The 23,965-nt window shown below is 34.0% G+C and overlaps 1 protein-coding gene across 9 annotated transcripts in view; it reads right to left on the bottom strand.

Annotated features, from left to right (window-relative positions):
- Nucleotides 1-23,965, bottom strand: part of LOC122522454 (ETS-like protein pointed) — an 89,546-nt gene that overhangs the window by 5,703 nt on the left and 59,878 nt on the right. For 8 of the 9 annotated variants that reach the window (XM_043643604.1, XM_043643605.1, XM_043643608.1 and 5 more), the window contains 3 exons: nt 18,879-18,995; nt 14,914-15,117; nt 11,500-11,769 (listed from right to left, as the gene is read on the bottom strand). In XM_043643604.1, the coding sequence (XP_043499539.1) occupies nt 11,500-11,769; nt 14,914-15,117; nt 18,879-18,995 (591 nt within the window). The remainder of the gene's footprint in view (nt 1-11,499; nt 11,770-14,913; nt 15,118-18,878; nt 18,996-23,965) is intronic. The other variant, XM_043643611.1, reaches the window with a different exon arrangement.

Raw genomic sequence — 23,965 nt, 5'->3', positions numbered from 1 at the left:
AACATTTTTAATGTTCACGGAAGAATTTGCTTAGAAATACACTAGTTTAAGAAATATTTGAAAGTGTATGTCAATCTATGTTCCGTAGATGTCAGAATAGCATTCAAATGGAAGGAAGACATATCAAATATTTATGATTTATACATTTTCAATGTGTTGCCGAAAGACTTGCTTACGATATCGAACGCTCTTAAATAATAAAAGTTAATTTAAAGTAAAAGAGTTGATTTCTATTTATTAAATGTTAATTAGATATTTTTTATTCGTTTTAGTGAGTACTACAAGCCCTTCAAATATCGAACTCTTTTTTTACAATCTTGTATAAAAAATTAGAATACTTTTAATGGTTAAAAATAATTTCTTAGCTTTATGCATTCATTTTCATAATCATTTTTTTACTAAAATTTTTTTGTTTGTACTAAAATCAATACTTAATATTCATGGCACATATAATATTATAACAGTAAACTCAAGAGACATTTATCTAAAAAAGAAAAAAATTAAGTGAATAACAAAATTGTACTGAAAATGAAGTTAATGTCAATACTTTTGTTTAGCACTGTATCTATAAAAATAGGCAAATGCGTAGTACCTATACACGTATTTGTATAAGTATATATTTTACATATCAAAGATTGAAAAACAATGGTAAAGGTGAAAAGCAACGAAGAAAAGAGAAAGAGAGAGAGAGAGAAGAGGAGGAGGGTTTTCGCTCTCATAAAATACACCGGGTTCCGTTTTTATACGGGCGATTTACCTACACCTGCGGAGTCCACCACGCGCGTAACTGCAGCTCGCACCCCATGTTGCTTCACACAGGGAGCGTGGGAGTGCAGGTCGACGTCGGCCCTCACGGCGGCCCTCACGGCGGCCCTCACAGTCGGCCCTCAACGATGACGACGACGTCGTCGTCCCTTACTCACTCACTCACTCACTCAAACGCACCCCCCCTTTTCTCGCGCTCACCTTTTCTCCCTTCGACTCATGTTTTTGGCTTCGCGCCTTCAGATCTTTTCTCTTTTCTTCTCTTTGGTGCGCACGATTATGTCTAAGTATACGTACTTTTAAAGAAGGAATTTCTTTTCTAAATTTTACTTGAGATCTACATAAGAGAGAGAATACTTGTGGAGGAATCCTTTTTTCGGTTCATACCATAAAAAAGTTCAATGTAAAGTCAAAAGAATGAGGAGAACAAAATAAAAATAAATCTATGATTTTAATCTAATAATGAACAATAATGTGTATAAAAATTTAAATAAAATAATGAAGACGACAATAAAGTTATAGAAATGTTAAAGAGATATAAGTGAGGCTGATGTATACGCGTTTAGCAAATTGATGTAAGATATGAAATTGAACATGATAATTAGAATTAACTCGATTTCCAACTGACATAAATGAGACGAGGGAAAAGTAATCGATCAGGCACGTGCACTTTGATATATCGTGCTCACGTGGAGAGTACCAAGAAAGAAAGAAAGAGAGTTAGTAAGAGTAAGCATGTAAGTAAGTAAATAAGTAAGTAAGAGCGACAGTATAACAGGCACAGCAGTCGTTTAACAGCCGCATAGCAGGCACGCATCAGCTGTGGAACAGGTGCCGGCCGGCAAGCAACCAACTTAGGCCCGAAAGAGAGTTTGAGTTGGACGATGCCGGCAACTTCTTAACGAAAACGAGCGTAGGAAACGAGGAGGACGGAACAGAGGGCTAACGTGGCACGCGCCAAATCGAATGTAACACAGCTCTTCCTTCAGAAAGCACAGCTGCTGTGTTACTGCTCCTTCTGCTGCTATTGCTTTTACTACTGTGCTCCTGCTGCTGTTGCTGCTAAGGCTGATTTTTTGGCTTCTTTCTAATTAATTTCTAGGATCGATATTGAACTTTAATAGCACAGTCTTTAATGTTCTCTATCATATTTTTATTATCTCTTTAATCTGAATTACGTTTGGGTAGCGTCTTCCATTTGTGCATTTACAAAATTATACGAATAATTATTATTATTTATATGACCGTGTAAATCATACACGGTTTTATTATTGATAGAATTAATTTATTCATGATATGATTATTACGAGAAACACATAAGATATTCCATCCATATAATATTCAATCAGACGAAAAACATGTAAGGTAGCATTATATTTAAAACGATAGGATAATTCGTTAAATTATACTATATATTAGGTTGGGGAATAAGTTCGTAGCGTTTTTATATTTTCTTGTTTTACAACGATTTTTTTGCTATTTGACAAAGTATATAATATTCATTCGATAGAGCTCTTTCTGCTCTACAAAACTGTGCTAATCATCTTTTTGAGTAATTTAATTTTTTATTACTAGAAATGGAATATCCAAAAGGTAAAAATCAACATTTTCGACACCTGCTCTTCTTTGCTTTTCATCGAGGCCAAAAAGCTGCTGAAGCAGCCCGGGACGTTTGCAACATATACGGAGAAGGTGTCATAGGCGAGTCTACAGCACGGAAATGGTTTGCAAAATTCAAAAATGGCGATTTTGACGTCGACGACACGCCCCGCAGCGGAAGGGGCGTCCTTCTGAACGAACGTTCGTTCTTCTGAATTCGACGAAGAGCGTCTCAAAGCACTTTTGAAGGAGGACGATCACCAAACAAGTCGTGAATTGGCCGAAAAAATGAACTGCGATCATAAAACGATTCTCAATCATCATAAAACGCTACGAACTTATTACCCAACCTAATAAATTGTATTAATATACGATATTAATTTATTTCTACACTTTTCCTATGCATATTTATTACTTCGAAAAGTAGATAACAATAATAAAAAGAGAGAAATAAAAGAGTGAGAAAGAAAGAAAGAAAAAAAGACTCGTTAGGTCAGACATGCATTGAACTAGAAACTCATTGGAGCCTTAAAAACATTCATACATATATACGCACATAGAGAGACACTTGGTAAAAGTATGTATGTATATACGTATATATATATTAGTGCGTACAACGTGTGCATGTTGAAGCCAGGCGATTGTGCGATGCGCTCATAAAAAACGTCGTCCTCTGACGGCAACGAAATCGCACATTGTTCGGTAGACCGCTGACCTGTGAACTCTCCCACAATCTACCTTCACCGCGCTCTCTATGTATATCCGTGTTACATACCTTTCTTTTTAATATGTGTGCATAAGTACGCGCGCCACTGTGCTAAATTAAAATGTATTCGCCCCGAGTCGCATGTATTAGAGAGAACGCCCCACCACGCGCACTAACAGAGACTAAGAAAAACTTACGATTTATATCCAAAGGTTCTTTTCCAGATTTCTCTTTTTTTTTATTTTTTTGTTTAAGTCACTTCTGTTCTGTTTTATTATATTAGTTTCGTTTCGTTTCGTTACTTTCAACACTTTGAATTTTTGATATTTTTAGAAAAATTGAACAAATAGGATGATAATTTGGTATGTTAAGATTTTCATTATTTTCTTGCGGATAATTAATTGTCGACTAATAATTGTTCATTTTCATTTCCTTCATTTTCTTTTTTTCTTTTTGTATTTTTCCTTACTCTTCTTTGTATTTTTTTTCTCGTTACAGATGGATAAGCTACATAGAACAGACTACGGCCTGAAATCTCCTGCTCTACGAAGCGTATAATTCTGACCTTGCTTGGTAGATTTTATTGCCAAGTCAACGAGAGCCGCACCTTATGCGGCAATCTATGTGCATTGCGTATAAACACATCTAGACATTAAAAATGAGGTATATAGTTTTGTTACGAGCTATTGTGGGTGCATATCAAAAGTGCAATATCGAATATGAACTATCATTCGTATTATTTATCATCTTTCCTTCCACGAAACTACGACGATCAGAATTGTTTATTCTATGACGAAATACGAACGACGATCTTTGATCGTCGAATCTTTCTTTTTTTAAAATTTTATAGAGAAAAATAGAGTCTTGTATGTAGTAGTAAGCATGTTATGTTTTTTGTAATTATGTTATTGGTAAGTATAATAAGTAATAATAAGTAAATAGATATTCAGTTATCGAATTGCATTATTAGAAGAGTCTATCAGGTATTTACTTGTAATTAGAAAAATGTATTCATATACATAATCATCATATTTTATGACTTCTTATCTATAGTACAGTGACTTACCATTTACTTTAAGTATTTAACTCAATTATTCAATTAGTCAATTTACATTCTACTACATAGAAATGTATTTCTGTTTCAGATCCATTCATACGAAGGAAGATTCGATCAAAAGAAATGAAAATTATAGATTCTGTTTAGAAAGCCCATCAAATTTCGGATAAAATTAAGAAACCGATTGCATTCTAACCTGGTGTATGAGTGGTGGTATTCAATGAGATCGCGTTACGATGTAATCCATCCTGTTGTTGCTGTTGTTGTTGTTGCTGATGTTGATGATGAGGATGTTGAGTATGTTGATGGTGAGTATGAGTAAGTGGATCAGCTTCCTGATAGGAAGGATAATCGGCATAAAAAGGTTCGTGTCCCGTCATTAGGGTATCTAACATATGAAGAACCATCTCCGAGGATGCTGCCGAGGCTACCGCACTCGGAGTTTGTTGGTTCGTCTCTAAAATGTTCCCGTTCGTTGTCGTCGTCGTATAATTGCCGACGACGATGGCCGGCAGCGGGTGCGATGCCTGACCTGAAGAAGTTCGCGAACCCGTCGCGATCCTCTCGATGCTCGCCGTGACGGCCGTCCTGCCGGCGGCGGCAACCTGCCGGCCAGTCCACGACACGGCTCTCTGATAACTCCAATCTCAAACACAACAACACCTCTTCGCTAAAAAGCATTCGCGCTAAAAGCGCGATTACTTTCCACACAACAGGACTTTAACTTTGATTTTTAATTTCTTTCTTATTCTCCTTTTTAATTAGCATACCACATAAAAACACGCGATTAGGAAAGACTTCTCTTCAAGTTGTTTCTTTTATTTTTTATATAGTTTCATGTCATTCCTATGAGAGTATCCAAAATTTAATAGCGTAATATCTCTTCCCACAGAACAAGACTTTAACTTTTAGTTTTTAGTTTTTTTTTATTTTCTCCTCTTTAAATATCATGTCACATAACACACGATTAAGAAATACTTCTCTCTGCAAGTTGTTTCTTTTTAATTTTTATACAGTTTCATTTAATTTCGACGAGAGTGATATCCAAAATGTTTATCCACTTGCACTGATTAATTTTCGGATCTTCATGTTTCATAGAGACAACACTAAATTCCTCGTCTAATTTTTGATGATAACGATGAAGAATAAAAATAAGTAAAAGTGATCCTTGGAAGGCTCGACCGGTGCAAGAACGAACAAACTAACGAACGAACGCCGGTGCAGCGCACCCGGTGCACCAGCTGCGCGCGCCACGACGCTAGATCGCGCAACAGGTGTGCCTCCTCCGAAGAGGATTTTACCACAAAATCGTATCAATCGGCATAGAAAATTTTCATTCAAATCTATCCGATTCAAAATAATAGAAAATTTCTATTACACTTCTATTCCAAGAATGGAAATATTTTCACAATGATATATTATGTTTTCTCATATCGACCGCACTTATTAATCGTACACTTTCTTCGAGTTTTTCTTCGATCACAAATATATTTTTTTTTTTTAATTTCAATTCATTTCATTTTCTCAATAACAACGAAATGAATAAAATAATAAGAAGGAGAATATAAAATAGATAAAGACTGGGGGGAAAGAGAGAGAGAGAGGAAGAGAGAGAGGTAGATAAATGGATAAAGAAAAACAAAAATAGAATTAGAGAGGAGAGAGAGAGATAGATAGAGAAAGAGAGAGAGAAAAAAAAGAGAAGAGGCACTCTTCCTCAGAGGGTTCCTCTCGCGTGCGTTCTCCACTTGACGTGAGCGCGCGTGTCACTGCGACGAAGCGGCCTACCGTTTCCGCTCTCTCGCTCTACGCCTGCTTTTGCTCCTTCTTCCTCTCTTTCCCTCTCCTTCTGTTTCTCCCTTTCCATTCTCCATTCGAGAAGGCCTCCCCTCCATCCATCTCTCTTGCACTAATCGTATATATATATATACAGCGTTTCTATCCCCACCATGAACGCACGTTCTGCTATCAGCTGCACGCCGCGTTTTCTTCCAAGTGAGTCTCTCGCTGTTATATAGAAAGAGGGGAATAGTTGCTTATGGTGGGAGAAAAAACATAGATAGAAAGAGAGAGAAAGAGAGAAGCTCCTCCACTCCCACCCTCCCACTGTTACCCTCTCAAAAGGTGGAGGTAATTCGTTTCGTCGTAGTCATTGGAAAAGCTTAGGAGGGTTTCGGAGGACAATTTTTTCTTTTTTTTTTCAACCACCTGCCGCCTTGCCCTGTTAAATTTATTTCAAGAATTTTCTATACTTCATTATCCGGTCAATTATTTATTCTATTTTGTATATAAATCTTTAGATTAATTTGATATGTCACGAATATCGGAAAATACATGAACGATTATATTACGAATCGGATATAAATAAAATAATAATCAGTCGTTCGAAATGGAATAAATGACCGATAAAGCAGACAGACAAATTTCATGAGCTCCGAGTTACAATATATATATATATATATATATATATATATATATATATAAAGAAAAAAAAGATGATAATAATAATAGTAAGAAGAAGAAGGTCACGTTTTTGGGTAGAACTAATATAGAGCTTAGGCACGTCTTTTCCCGTCCATCGACGAAACGGCCGCTATGAGAAGGAGCCCTTCTAGCCTATTTTTGAGAGGGAGTCGTGACTGTTGGGAGAGGTGGAAGAGAGGGAAGAGAGGGAAAGAGAGAAAAAGAGAAAGAGAGAGAGAGAGAGAGAGAGAGACGTAGGCCGGATGTAAGGAGGGACGAGGGAACCGGGGGTTTCTCTGTTCGGCGGCTCGCACGTGATGTAGAGGGGACCGGAAGTGCTCTTTCCCTTACGCCTCGTGCCTTGCTTTCATAGACAGAGAGAAAGAAAGAGAAAGAGAAAGAGAGAGAGAGAGAGACTAAGGTTTTTCAGTGGCGATAGCAACGATGGGACTTACGAGAAGTACCCTCTCTTTATGATCTATGTCTTTTAGTTTAGTTTTTAATTATAAATACGTTAAAATTAATTAAGAATAGTGGGATGTACGTCTAACATTGCTTGATACATTGATTTAAAATTTACTGGCAGAGAGAAAGAGAAGATAAGTCCTTTTTTTTGGGAAGCCCTTTTACCTTTACATTCTCGATCATCTTACTTAGTTACACTCGATCAGTCTTTTACTAGGTCTCGGAAATGAATCTTGACAAGTATATCCATATATTATGTTTTTCTATTATAACATTTGTTGCCTTTTTTTCTTTTTTAACATTTACCACGCAACGTGAATCATTATTATTTTTTGTGTACAAATTTTAGATAATTAACTCACTCTCTTTTTTTTTATCATTCTTTCATTATTATCTCTATAACGAATGCAAAAATGTACGAATAAAGCTGACAACTTGTATGAATCACAAATGATAATATATATATATATATATATATATATATATATATATTATATTACATTATATATACGAAAGAATAGAGAGTACATATTTTCAGCACGAGTTGGATATAAAACGAACGAAGATTCGGTAGCCACTTCTCTATTCTAAGCTAGTTTCAATACGTTTTAGGCATCTCGACGATTCCCTGTTCCCTTTAGAAATGAGCAACAATACCTTCGCTATACGCCAGAAGAAAATGAAAAAAAAAGGAGAGAGGGGAATGCATTTTTGGATGCATTAAGGGAGGAGCACTCGAGGACATTATAAAACTATCTCGCTCTTTAGAAGAATATATTGGGGTAGGACTGCTCCTCCCTTTGCCTCCCTTCTACTACGACTTCCGGTCGTAATGTGAGCTTACATTTTACCCTCCCTTTTCGTAGCCCTTCAGCCCGCCTTACTTACTCGTTTGCGGACCAATCCCGTTTTACCTCTTCTTTTACTTCTTACATATATATTTGTGTGTGTGTTATATGTACATTGATGATATAGATACGTGGATAAAAAAGAAAAAGAAAGAGAGAGATTAAAATGAAGGAAGACGTCGAGAATGAGTAAAAGAGAAAGCGAATATATCGAAGAGAAGAACACGCACAGGAAAAAGAAAAGGGACGAAAAGAATACATACATATATAGAAAGAGAGAGAAAAAGAGAGAGAAAGACAGAGAGAGAGAGAGAGGGAGGGAGGGAGGGAGGGAGAGAGAGAGAGAGTGAGATATGTGAGTGTGCGTGTCGTGAGTACTGAATGAGCTCGAGCCTTTGTAGTACGAAGTATGAATGAACGAACGAATGAATACAACCTGCGCCAACTACCCCGTCGTCCCTTTTCCTATCCCTACGCCTTTTGGCTCACGTCTTACGTTTGGTAGAAAACCTTTTTCTATCTTCGATTCTTTCTTTCTTTCTTTCTTTCTTTCTTTTTCTCTCTCACACACACTCATACGCGCTCTCTCTCTCTCTCTCTCTCTCTCTCTCACGTGAGAAAAGAATATTCTGAAAAACATTCGTTATTTTACTCTTGGTATATAAAATTTGTTCATAATATTTGTATAAAAATTAATAATATTTAATTAAAAAAAAATAATTTTATGTATATAATACATAAACGAAATTAATTAATATGCAACTTATTTATATATAATTATATCAATGTATATATTACATTACTAATACTAATATATTTATAATGTATATAATTATATTAATATATAATTAATTTTTATACAAAAAGTATAAGAAAGATTAGACGATTTGTTTGATTAAATTTGAAATGACTTAACAATTAATATGTATCAATATAATATATATTCAATTATTCCAAGTTGATATTTATTATTAAATTAGACAAAGATTTTTTTAGAAATGGAAAAAAAATAAAAACGGAAGATAAAGATTTAGAAAATTTTTTTGTATATCGAAAAGAACTGAGAACTCGAAGCTTGTTTCTAAGACGATGACGATTACGACGACGACTACGACTACGACGACGACGACGAGAAACGTTCGTTGCTTCGCGTCACGTACATGCGTCGCGTCGCACGTGCACGGACCCACAAACGATCGTACGCATACGTAAACATATACATACGCTACACACACACACACACACACACACACACACACAAACACACACACAAACACACATATAAGAAAACTCACGCGTGCTCGCAAGCAACCCTGTATATATCGTATGTATAAATTAAAACTTGCTGGCATTCGGAGACGCGACACGACAAAGGACGATTCTTTCTTACTCTATCGTGTGCGTGCAAAATCGATTCCTTCAGTGGGCCCCATGCCAGTGGTTTTCAAACTTTTATAACAAAAATAACCTACTCTTCTTCCATCCTTATATTATTAAATTTTTATATATAAAAATAATCACTAATAATTTATTTCCTTTTTATTTAAAACAACGGGTCGAATTGATTTTATAGTTTAGAATTATTGTATGAAAATGATCGATTATTTGGATTACATTTTCATGATGATTTTTCCTATTTTTTTGGGAAGAGAAGCTGATTATTGAATTTTTGTAATTAATAATATATATTGACGTATCACTTTGAAAACCATTACCTTAGGCTCTAAAAGCACGACGTCGGTCCCGCTAACCAAAAAAGGATCGGCGTATCATTGTGACGCCATTGGTACCTTTATGGGAAAGCTTAGTCAATCGTACCGACGAGTACAATGATTATTTGTTAAGCAACCATCGCGTTTTAACTAACCACGATGGGCCACACAGCATTCTGATCATTCTTTCTTTTCCTCTCTCTCTAATCCTATTTTATTTTCTTTCTCACCATTAATAGAAGGAGTAACAACAATCTTTGGTGTTCTTTTTAACTCGATTATCTTATTGAACGGCCATGAAATCGTTCGACGATAAATCATTCAAATATTCCATTATTAATTAGATACTAAAATAATAATAATGATAATAATAATAATAATAATAATAATAATAATAATAATAACAATCCGTTTCAATATTAGGATTCTAATCACGCCATGCATTTAACTTGAATTAGTATCAATTATTTAACGAGAAAACATTTCTCTAGATATATATATACACGTTTTCTTTCTTTTATTCATTAATGATCTACGATCATATCCGATCGAATAAGGATTCCATTCGTGTACTTATATGTATTTTAACTTTTATTTAATATCTACAATGATTTCAAACAGAAATCATTTTTTTGCGTAGCTTTAATTTTCCTTCTATTTCACTCGTTGCGTATATTTTTGTTTCCTTTATTATTCTTCTTGTTTCTTTATCGCGATATTACATAATATTTGTTTTCTAACCACCAGTTAGATACTTAACTATATATATATATAAATAAAAGACCATAATCTTTCCGAGAGAATGAGAAATCATCGCATTGAGTTGAAAGAAAATATGTTGTTTGGAGAGTAATTCGCGAATCGTCTTCTTCATCGTCCGCGGTGAAGCGTACAAAGAGTGAACGAGCAGTGTGGGAGGAGAATGAGGAGGAGGAGGAAGATGAGGATGAGGGTGAGGATGAGGGTGACGAGGAGAAGAAGGTGGAGGAGGGCTACTCGCACGCTCAGACTTTCCCTCGTTCAGCCACGGTCACTGTTGCAATGACGTAAGGCCCCCCTAGACTAGAGACTAGATAATTGTTGGCCTGCTAGCGTAGAAGAGTCTCGCTTTATAATCTTCTCCATCATTCCGTGCCATTCCATTCTATTTCGTTCGACTTCCGTCTCTCTCTCTCTCTCTCTTTGATACTATTTTCCTTTTTTCTTTTTTAATTATTTTCATTGATAAAACATCCTTTACGATTTTACCACCGTTTTTATTCCCTAAACGTATTCATGTTTCATTATTTTACATTTGCTATTAATTGTTACGTTAAAAAAGGAAATTGTATATGATTTAATTATTAATGTGTTTTATAATAAAATTTCTATACATTTAGAAATCGAATTGATGGAAGAACAGCAAAAACAAAGATTGTCATTTTGATCGATTAAAAGAATGAAAACGAAAGTTATTTCTTCAAACTTGATAGCTTATATGCAATACTATCTGCGAAATAAGAAGAAGAAGAAGAAGAAGAAGAAAAAGAAGAATAAGAATAAGAAGGCGTGAGTGACGGTAGACGATGCTAATGAGAGATCCTATCACTTAGCCTGACGTAACATGGCAGCAACATCGTTCTTAAATTCGCGAGAGTTAATTCTGTCAGAAATAAATGGAAAACGTTTCGTTCATTCATCATCCTTCGTCCGACTGGTCGATTAAAAAAAAAGAAAAAAGAAAAGAAACGAAAAGCAGAAAAAAATTCTAATAATCGTTTAGAAATATTTCCATGAGAAGATCATTCACATTTGACTAATCGATTTATCATCGTTGACACATGTAGATAAATAATATGAATACGTATTTTTTTCTATACATAGGAAAAATAACTAACGACTTACCGTCGTTATGATATTGTCTCGAGGCCAAAGAAACAGCGCCGGACGATGGCTGTTGTTGCGTAGGGGTTGTTGTCTGAGTGGTAGGACCGTGCGTTTGGCCGGACGAGTTAGTGCTGTTAGAACTTGCTGGTGTCGTAGCTGGACTTTTGTGATCCTGATGACCAGACGAATCTTGGTATCCCAAAAAATCACCTAAATCTGGTACGCATACGCTTTCGTATAAGTTGCTCGTTGCAGTATTCTCCAATGAGGCCTTCTCAGCATCGACATCTAAATTTAAAATTTAACACGTCGTCAAACCAATGAATCCCGAAGGGTATTCACAAGTTCAAGGTATTCAAACTTACAAAAGTATTCGATCTTCAGCATTTTTCTTTTTATACTTTTTGTAGATACCCCTAATTGTGTAAGATTTATATACTTTTTATAAGAATGATCATCGATTAGTATTTGAAAAGTTAAAACAAATCTAACGACAAATTTGTCTTTTTAATTTATTCGATGAAAGAGAGAAGAATGTCGGACGAAAGTCAACGAGAACGAGAAACGAGCTTTTATCTTAGTATGATAGCGTTATAAATGCGACGCAATTGGCGACCACAAAATGGAGCATGCTCGAGATAGAAGGAACGATTAATTATCCTGCTTGGAAAACGTTGCTTTGTTATGATGTGAACAAATATATATATACATTCATACGTATATATGAATATATATTTTTTTTCATTGCAGTATATGCTTTAAATAGAAAAAGATTAATTATCTAGTTTGTAAAATGTTCTACGATCGTTGCTATTATTTAAAAAACCAATTTTTCTAAACGTGAATACTATAAAGAAGAAAGAAGAAGATATATTTTTTTCTACAGGGATTTACATATAAATATACTTATATATATGTTTAACGTTATACATGCTTGAAATAGAAAGAGATTAATTATCAAGCTTGTAAAATCTGAACACCACAGAGGAAAACAAAAATAAAATAAAAATAACAAAACGGAAAGAAGATGGTAGATCTTATAGGACTGAAATCGTATACACACATCTTGAAATTGCACCAAATATTATTTGGAAACAAATCTGTTTTGTGTTTTACATTTTTTGATTACGCAGAGAAACATATTTTATATATTACAACCTAAATATATTTTTATCTTCCAAAAGTAAAGAATCTTATAGTCAGGTAATTTCGCAAAAGTTTTCAGTAACAATAGGACAAATTGAAGGAAAGCGAGGTAACAATAACACAACAGCGATGATCGCAGATCGCTCCGGTCAGCGCGGAACAGCAGCAAACAGCAAGTTTCACCGTGACTCGATCGTGCTTGCTTGCTTGTTTGCTTGCTTAGAAATAGGAGGAGGATGCAGCTTTTCAGTTTCTACTTTTTTCTTTATTTTTTTATTTGTTATTTTCACTTTGCAACACAACGGGTTTCCTAATATCCGTTCTCGTTCATGGAATCAAAGCGATTACCCACGCTCCCCGGGTATATGTCATGGTAGTGTGCAAATACATATATATATAATAACGTTCTAGAATAAACACTTTATTACCTCCATAGTCATATAGATCATTTGCGAGAATCTAAAATGATCGTGGAAGGTGATAATGATGATGATGACGATTAACGTAATACGCGCATGAGAATATTATTACATATGCTCGACTATGAATGAAATTTTCTTAACGTAATATCATCATGTTTATGTATGACGTTTGATTTTTATAAACAAAGTTTTTATATATATAATACACCGGTAATTATGACGGTAGATTATTTAACAAAATTGTCAACACACACATTGATATTCTATCATTTATTTAATATTATTATTATTACTTATTTTATTTTATGTCATAATTACCGGCACATATTTAACATGAAATACGTGAATGGGTTGAAAAATGTTGAGTTTAACATAGAAATAAATTGTTTAACGGTCAAACACAAAAATAAAAGATTTTTTGTTAAAGCTCAAAACGTTAAATTAAAAAAAACAAATAATAAAAGCAATGAAAGATAGAGAAAGATGACAGACAGGCAGTACGTAAATTTTCTAGCATGACGAATAGAAAAAGTCGAATAATCGATAAGGAAGTATGGGAGTTTACTCGATGGAAGTTAAATCATGGATGAAGCTCCGCTTCCTGTCCTCCTTTTGATTCGATTTCATTCTCCTTCTCTTATCTCTTTTTTTTTCTATGTATTTTCAATACGACAAACACATGGAACTCGGTGAAGAATAATAAATCATTCGATTGAAAAAAATATTATTATTAAATATTTGTAACTACGAGTCAATAAATAAATAAAACAAACGATTGATAGATCGACAGATCGATATAGATATATTAAAAATAAATGCTCGAAGAGAGACAAATCTTTTTTATTTTCTAATACAAAACATTCTCATTCTTGTTTTCGTTTATTATCACCGGATAACGATAGATCTCGAGAGATCGAAACTCGAGTGGATCCTGTGGGTATTCAATTGCTGGCTTGTAAAAGCACCTAAGTGGCCGAGACATTGGCACGGGGCTATTCTGTTGGTTGCAGGATATCCGGAATAAGAATTTCTATACCCGAAAAACTTTTCTCTCTCTTTCTCTCTTACTTACACACACTCTTTTTTTTTCCTTTTTATTTTTTTCCCTTCTTCTTCTACTTCTTCTTCATCTTCATCTCGTAATTCTTTCTCCCTTCTCTATTCTATCCTTCATTCGAATAAAAACTCTGAACGTCGATTCAATATACATAGGAGAATGAAGAGGAGAAGGAGGAGTAGGAGCTGGAGGAGTAGGAGCTGGAGGAACAGGGGGAAGGGGGAGAAGTAGTACTTCCCCTTCGTCATTGTCCTTTGTCCGCGTACCTGCCGTGATATTGCGATTTTACGGAAATTCGATCTGTTTTTACCGATCCTGCTCCTGTTACTCCTCCATCTAACGATCTATCTCCATCACGTATTGAAACACACACATACACACGTTTGAGTGTATATGTATACGTTTTTCTAGATATTTTTCTACTTTTTTTTTTTTAACGCGTTTTCATCCATTTCGTGGAAGTTACGAGTTTACGAAGAAGTTTGTCAATGATCGACACTGCTGGTACATTGAATAGTTTCTTTGTCGACACGATGGATCTATTGTAAAAAAAGAAGATTAGAAAAACAGGTGCTATAACGATTTATCTTCATCCTATAGATTTTTATTTTTTTCTACATACGTTTTCACCCTTTTAGTGGAAGTTATTTTTATATATATACTCTCGTACATTGACTAACTTCTTCGTAGATTCAAAAATAGATTCAGAAAGAAAGTAGATGCAAGTGTGTGTTCATAGGAAAGAAAAAAACGAAAAGTAGAATAAGAGGAATAAGAACAAGAATGAGATATAAAAGTTACGTGTACCTTTTTGCAGCATTTCAAGGTGTTCCCATAAAATGTCACCCATGAAGGCTGGGGCACGTGCTAAAAAGGATTCCTTTCCCATAGCGCAAATCTGTTTTCCGGTCATGTGCTGCCAGGGTTGCATGGCCACACCCTCGAACGAAAATTCACGGATAGCCCAATGCAACCAGTGGGCGACAGCTGCTTCCGACCATTGCCTTGGGTCTGAAAAAACATTATACGAGATTATCTCATTAAATAAGATACCAACTAATACGTTATCACGGATACCACTTAAACTTCCTGCGATTAACTAGGACAACAATAATATCATATTTCTTTTATAAATTTCTTTATACGTATTCTTTTATAAAATATAAAAAAGCAGAGTTGAACAAAACTCTTTGGGAGAATTGAAAATGGTTCCTAAATGATTTTTAATATTAATTGCTCTTACGAAAGATTTTTTTTAACGGCAATTTTTGTTAAATTTAAAAGCCACAAACTTGATTACAAGTTTTAAATTTTCAAACCACTCTATGATTGTTTATTAACAATATTATATATTTGAAAAGATATTACAGTTGATCGAAACTTTTTAGATGGATCAAGAATCTTTCCCTTGTTCTTTTTCGAGATTTTTTGTTTAGATTTAAACATTACAAACCAATTACAAGTTAAAAATTACTTAAAAATGATTAGCTTATGGAACAAAAGAAATCTATTAAATTAATATCACTGATGGGTAATGAAATGTATTGATAATAAATTTAATAGTAAAAAAAATGGAAAGGAACCTAGAGGCTATCGTCCGAATCCATATAGAGTTCTCTTTGGGTAGAAAGAAATACCAAGAAACATTGGAATGTCCCATTTGAAGTGCGCGCCCATATTTGCACGCGCGTCTTGCATTGTTTCGCGGTATCTTCCTACGTAAAAGTACAGTTCGGCTCATAATGCAAACAGAAATGATGATGTCGGCGAGACGAAACACCCTCTCTCCCTACAGGTTGACGTTCTCCGTTCTGACGTCTTTTGAACAACTGACGTTCTTTTACTTTTTCTTTTTACTTCCCTTATATCGCCCTACCCTTTCATTATTTTTAACTAACAGTCACGGAAAAAGAACGAGAACGTAAAAAAAAATTCGAAATTCATGATCAACTAAACTCATAACGCAAATTTATTGACAATTCATTAGTTTTGAAAACGCAAACACATTGACGCGTGCATTTCAAATGAAATAGCAATAGGCTTCGTTAAGAGATCGTTTAGCACAATGATGATCGTTTAACAGAATGACGTTAAAATTAAAAAAGAAAGAAAGAAAAAGAAAAAAGAAAAAAGAACAAGGAAAATGAAGACGTTCTCTCTCTCTTTTTATTTAAAAGGAGAAGGTGCGAAGATAAACGTTCAGAAGAGTTAAACAAAGTCGAGACGAAAAACGAGGCAGGTAAGAAAAGAAAAAAGAAAGAAAGAAGAAAAGAACCGAACAAAATTCACATCCCTCTCTCTCTCTCTCTCCCTTTAAGTTTGTATATAACGATCGAAATCTTGACTTCGATCGAAATACATACTTACACATATGTTTGTCTCTTTCTAGCCTTTCTTGGGATACGTGATGAGAGAACCAAGATCTTTTTATGAATGGAAGCCGACGATCGGTTGAGAAAAAGAGACGGAATGATTCGTAGAAAACGATGAGATACTTTCGCACATCGGAAGAGGGAAAAAGTGAGAGAGAGAGAGAGAGAAAGAGAGAGAGAAAAAAAAAGACGTGGGATGATAATAATATATAAATATAGAAAAGGTGAGTAAAGAGCAAGGCGAGCGTGTCTAACGGCACACCGTCATCAAAGCGACCGACTATGTTTGAGGATCGTGTCGATGTTTACATAACTTATTCCTTGTCAGTATTGTTAACAGACTCTGTGTTCGTCCTTCTTTCGTTGTTCTCTCTCATTTTCTCTCTTTCTTTTCCTCTCTTTTTATCTTTCTCTTTTACTCTCGCTTTTTCTCTTAGACTTCTTCTTCTTCTCTACTCCTCAGTCCACCATCGACTTTCAACGAGCAAGATCTGTTTATCGTTAATAAGAATTTTCGAACGTTTTTATACAAACACATTATCGATAATATTTATTTTTTAAATCGTTTGATTGTACTGTTTTACTGGTTCGTAAATGATCGATCATTTGAAGAATTTGATTAATATTGTTAGATTTTTATTGTACTTTGTGTGCCCAATCAACGCCATTTTAGTACCGAGATTCAAAATTTATAAAATTTTAATTTTTATGTATTTTTAATTTTATTTAAAATAAAGTGTATTATGATTATTCTATAAATCGAAATGTCCATCATTTATGAACGATCATTTTACACACACAACACAACTAGAAGTATATAAATAACGAAATAATAATAATAATAATAATGATGACGACGATATAATGATTATTAGAAAGTACAATAACCGATAATAATAATATATCACGTTCTTATTAGATACTCAAACAAGACGATAATCAACATACACACATACAAATGTACATAAAAATCAAAGGGAAAGATTTGTGAAAATGAAAGTTTTTCAAAAAGACAGGACTGCATACACATATGATCTTGGTTAGTTGATTTAGGAAGGTTCACGCAGGTGGATTGGAACTTTTGTATATACCTGTTGTACAAACTTACTTTACATCTACATAGTAACACTCGTTTTCTAAAGTATTTCAAGAAGAGTGTGCATATATAAGAAACGATGAAATTGAAAATAATATTGAGATCAGTGTTATACTATACTTAAATTATTCAAACACGTGGATGAATAACTTACATATTGAATTTGATAATCTTCTAATATTACTCAATCGTAATAATTGATTTATTCAAAAAGGTGGATTTTTAAATGAAGAGAATGTAGAATTAATCGAATATTCTCAACTGAATTAATTAAATCGATTATTTTTATACCAGACACTTTGTAGATTAATTCTTTTCTTTTTTTTATTCCTCATCAAATCAACATTACAGAGAGTTGAAGAATGCAAGAAGATGAGTCAAATTATTTTCAAAAATTAATTTTATTCTTAGGAACATTTAGTTTCTTCTTAAATATTAATTGTAAGATTATTTAAAAAAATACGCGTTTAAGAACTTGTTGTTTATCCTAGAGTCAATATTACACTATGACCAGATGAACAAATAGAAAAAAGAGATTGAAAAATAGAGAGAAAAATTTAGACAGACAAGGTTTAAGCTTGAAATGGCAATCGTTGGTTCACGGAGGTCAGACCATGGAAGTGATCTGCTGGCCCGAGGGTACGAACTCGGGGCATGTAGACCGGAAGTAACGTCACACCCGCGTGGCTCTGAATGCGCATACCGGATGTGTGGCATCGGCTCCCCATCAGAGAACCATCAACATCACATTCACAATTCCTGCACATCGTCGGCTCGTCGCACATCACATTACATCGTGCCTAAGTGCGGGCGTCGCACGCGATCTCAACCAGTAGTATAACGTATTACACAAATACAAACACACACACACATACACATACATACACATATACACAAAGCCAGGACACCTTGTATATGTATGTATTTACCTATATACAATAATACAAGTTAATGCAAATGTAGTAGAATTCTTTCGCGCGTATCCATCACTTTCGTGATTTTTCGTTCTTTTATTTTATTTTTCTTTCTTTCTTTCTGGTTTTTATTGTTCAACGAATAGAATATCAAGTCAAACGATCGAACGAGAACAACGAAACTAAAGAATACAGTTATTGGATTCAAATTCATTAGTCACGCTCTTCTTCATATTTAATAATAATAATTAGATATTTATATGTATGTGTATCTCTGTGTGTATGTGTGTGTGTTTGTTGTGTGTGGGTGGGTGGTGTTTTGTGGATTCATTTTACTTTAATTTTAGTATTTATTCATATTTTAAGATAGAAGGAGAAATGTAGACTAACCTTTAGTTATATTTAGACGTACTCTCTCTTTCTCCCAAGAAGCAAATGAGGCCTCTAGGGCCTCTGTCATTTTTTTGTTGGTCCCAGGCGTTAACGGCGGCACTTGTGCCGGTATATCTGTAACAAAAATACAAATAATTCAATAATATATATTTTTACAACTGTCAACATTACATAAAAGAAAATATTCTATTCCATATTATAAAATATATATATATAAAAGACATTGGAACCATTTTCATAATCAGTGTGTTTGAAATAATTGAAAAAAAGAAATAGAAATGATTTGTTATGAATAATTATTATCTTACGTAATAAAAATCGCATGTCATTGTACGAAGAAACATATTGTTAAGAAATAGTAGTGATATTTTTGCAAATAGTTTCCTATGGAAAGTGAGAATCATGGTGAACGGCGTCATGGTTAGAGAAAGAGGAGACTCTCTTTCAAGCACGAGAGGGCAAGTTAATGGTATTTCTCGCGAATGCATATACACGAAGCCAAAGAGACGAGGTTAAAGTAATTGTGTATGTATAGGTGTATATAAGTATTTCTTGCTACTTTAGTGTATATATTTATACATCTATGCATTTGCGTATACATGAGAATGTATGTGTACGCGTGCGTCAGGTGTCGTAGCGGTGTGGCGTCAGTGCCAACGGCCAGGAGCACCATCCTAGATAGCATCGTCGTAAAAGAGGAATACAACTGGCAAAGGCAGGTGCAGGTGCGTATTCTTCTCTCTCTCTCTTCTTCTTCTTCTTCTTTCACTTCTACTCTTCTTCTTCTTCTTCTTCTTTCACTTCTACTCTTCTTCTTCTTCTTCTTCTTCTTCTTCTTATTCTTATTCTCTTCTGTGTATCTATGTGTATATATTCTCGAACAGCACTCTATGTGCCATACGCACCATAGCAAATGGCGTGGCACCTTATGGCGTATATATACCTGTCAATTTCATGTGTCTTACCATGATCCTTGGCCTTTCTTATAAAATGCATACATAAAATGTGTATATGTGAATACCGTGCGTGTGAAATTTTAATATAAGAACAAAAAGCGTTTGATATTAAGTAGTGTTATGATGCAAATAGGTTAAATACACAAGTATATAAGAGGGATTACGTGAAAATGGATTTCAATACTTGACTTACATTTTATTATCTTATATATTTTAAATTAAGAAAATAACACACACACGCGCACACACACGCGCGCGCGCGCGCACACAAACACACACACACGGGTGCGCGCACGTAAATATTTAATTTATAAAAATTAAGATAATCATGAATAGAATTAATATAAAGTAAAAAGTGCACGTATATATCAAGAGCAAAGAAGAAGAAAAATAATATTATAAAAGAATGAGGATAGAAAAGAGAGACGTGGAGTTGAAAAAAAGTAGAAAACTATTACGAAAAATAGAAGAATTGAATTGTTATTACGTTATTTACAAAAGCACGTTTCATCGAAAGAATCACGGTGACAAAAGTCCATTAAGCATGCGTTACACGACCGCTCATGCGGTCAATCATGCGTAGCCGTCGTCCACGAAGACGATGACGAGAATACGACGACGAACACTCTCATATACACATATATTTACAAACCAAGTCTCTATAATATTTAACGCGCGCGCAAAACCACACCATTTAAGGAACGTATTTTATCGGCTCGTGCGATTCTCTTCTCGAAAGACAATATATATGTATACTTTTGTTTTTTTATTTCGATTACGTTCACATTCGTTATGTCACGTCTTCGAATTTCTTTTGAACGTTCTTCAAATAATAATCATTATCTTCATCATCATCATTATCATCATAATAATCATAATCATATATAATTATAATGAATATAGTTACTCGTGATTATCATACAATATTTTTCATAACTTCTCTCGTGTATTTTTATATTTATATGATATATTTTTGATATATATTATTATTATAATTTTATTATAATTATATTTTTTTACAAATGAACTGTCAAATTGGATAACAAAAATTCGATAAAATCATCAAATTTATTTATCTTGAATTCGCCGTTAAGATTCGTAAGATATAGGCCAGCTGCTTTTTTATGCATTACAAAACATCTCCAATAGATTTTGTTTAATGAGAGTAAAAAAAGAGCTAAAGAAGAAGAAGAAGAAAGAAAAACACCAATGTTGTCAACTCATCGAAGGTGCTTTGAACTATCGTTCGAATCAAAATGGTAATGCAATCCCTTTCGAATCTGACTTTTGACCCAGTCGACACCTGACCCTCCTCCTCAGCGCCACCACCACCACCAACCCACTTCTCGTTCAACATAAATTTCCATAACTTCGCGTTATTTGTGGCTCTTTTACGTGCGTGCATACGCGTATAACGTATATGCACGCGCACACGCACACGCATATGCACACGTGCACACACACACATACGCGTAGAGCTTGAAAATACGTATGCCATACTAATTATACCGGTAGATAAGTATTCCCCTTTAAACGATAACCTTAATTCGCTTAAAAAAACCATTCGTAGACGATTCTAACCTGGCTTTATAATAATTCCTATAATAAAAAAGTCCCTTTACTTCTTTCCACGAAATTGACTTTTATTTATTTCTTTTCTCTTTTTGTGTTTTGTAAATGCGTTTAATAGAAAAAGGGTTTAAGATCTCTTCGAAGTCATTGTAATTACTAATTAATCTTAAAGTATAAAGACGAGTATACTGACGAACGATAAATAACAGACCCGACGAAACGTTCCTTTTAAAATGCTAATGTTTATTACATGAGATTTAATGCAATAAACATTAGCTTCTTATTTGACGTTCATTCAATAACAATAATTATAATTATAATATATGTAAATGTATTTTTATATTTTTTTTTCTATATCCTTATACGTTTATTTATATCAAATGTTGTTCTATTGCACTTTTTCTATGATATATACCATGAACATTATAAAAAAATATCATTTGCAAAGTAAATTATCCGAAGTTTCGCATAAATTGACTGATATATGCACTATATAATAAAGTATATTACTTTGTAACTAATCTCATTGGCGGATAAGACAACGGAAAGAATAACCGCATCGTTAGTGTCAGCCAAGGGCGCACCGCTCATTTTCTTTCAGCAGTTTAAGTGGGTCCTACCCCTCGACAAGCTTATAACGGACGTAGGACACGTGCCACCATCGTTTTCTCTCTCTCTCTCTCTCTCTCTCTCTATCTCTCTTTCTCTTTCTCTTTCTTTTTCTCTTTCCTTTACCTCTTATATATCCTTCTCTTCTTTTTCGTCTTCGTTTTCTCCTTCTCCTTCTCTAAACTCAGCAGCTAAACGAACCCTACTGCAGCTGTCGCGAACTAGCTAACAGTCTTGCACCTAAATGTCTCCAAAACGTTTCTTAATTCGGATCCAACATTTTTTTCTTCTTCTTCTTCTTTTTCTTCTCCTCTTCTTTGTAAAATTTATTTCATTATTCAAATCCTTTTTTAGCTGTTTAAGTATCTACATTTACACGATGAGCCGATTATCTGCTAAATCGATTAATTCTACTAGATAAAAAGGTTGGAGAACAATTTTATACATTGTTATAAATTATTTTACGACGTTTAGTTTCAATATTAAAAAAAATAATAAACTCTCTCTCTCTCTCTCTCTCTCTCTTTCTCTCTCTCTCTCTGTATTTTATGCTTTGGTATTAAAATTTCGTAAAGTTCTTACAGTTAAGTCATTTCTTTTAGACAGTGAATAATTCATCCATACGATTTAAAAATATTAAAATATCTTCTATACGTACAATATTAAAATGATTGAAAATCATTTTAAAAAAAGATATTTTTAAGGGAAAATATTTAAAAAAAAAAATGTTTTAGTTTAATAATTAAAGAAATTTATTTTCTATATTATGACATTCATTTCTGTAAGTCAAGTTTTGACCTGTGAACAACTCACACACGTGTCTACATACGTACGTAACGAACTTTATGTATATTTATTTCTACCACAGCGAATCAAATAATCCTCCCGTATTTAAAAGCCATATATATTTTACGATGTATGGTAAGCAAAAAATATACCATTTATAAGCCAAGAACTCTTGACTTACCAAAAATAGCACTGTAACTTATACAAAAAATTCTGTCAAAAATTTTACAAACGATCATTTGACCGGTCATTGTACGTTTAGTGTTATAAAAATATAAAAAAAATATTTAAATATTTTCTATACGTACTATATTAAAATAATTAAAAATAATTAATAGACAAAAACAAATAAGAAAATATTTTTTTAAGAAAATAATTTCAAATATTAGCCAGATAATTTAAAGATAATTTTCTGTATCCATTTATGCAAAGTTTTCTCTCTCTCTCTCTATCCCTTTCTCTTTCTCTCTCTCTCTCTCTTTCTTTCTGGATGGAACAAGTTATAGGAATTCGAGGTAAGGTTTTAAAAGCGATCCAGTTGGAAAGAGCGATTTGCGCTCGTAGCAGTATAGCTCGTTGCGTGCATTAAGAAGCCGTGCACGGTGCAAAGCGCCCTACTGTGCGCCTGTCTACCTTGCACCCCGCACTGCACAAGCAGGTCTGGTTGTTGTTAGGGAACGTATTTGTACACCTGTTGCATCGTTCGGCGATTACCGTAAAAGGCTCCTCTTCATTCGTTAAACAGAATTCAAATAGATAGCCTCTTTTGTATTCCTCCAACTAAAATTGATCGAATTTTACACGGTACGATCGTCACATTTTATTTCTTTTTTTTTGTATTTATTTATTTATTAATTCATTCATAAAATTAAATACTTTGTCAAATAAAATGAACACGAAACCTGGCAGAGGATAATTTTACGTGAAAGAAAATAAGACAAACAACTATTTCATTCGAAATTACGTTTCTCGATAGAAAATTGGTTTCGTAGTTCGAACGAAAAATAATCAAAGTTTTGAATGTTGAAAGAAAAATAAATCCTAGAGATTAGGTATCTTGTAGACGTATCTTCGTATACACACGGTACAACAGAGATTGTCCGTATTAAGGTTTAAGGGCAGATAGGAGAAACTTTCGAGGAAGGAGAAGGAGAATAAAAA

Source organism: Polistes fuscatus, unplaced genomic scaffold (assembly GCF_010416935.1).
Source record: "Polistes fuscatus isolate 324 unplaced genomic scaffold, CU_Pfus_HIC Scaffold5, whole genome shotgun sequence".
Taxonomy (NCBI): Eukaryota; Metazoa; Arthropoda; class Insecta; order Hymenoptera; family Vespidae; genus Polistes; species Polistes fuscatus.
This window is presented reverse-complemented; position numbering and strand designations above follow the sequence as displayed.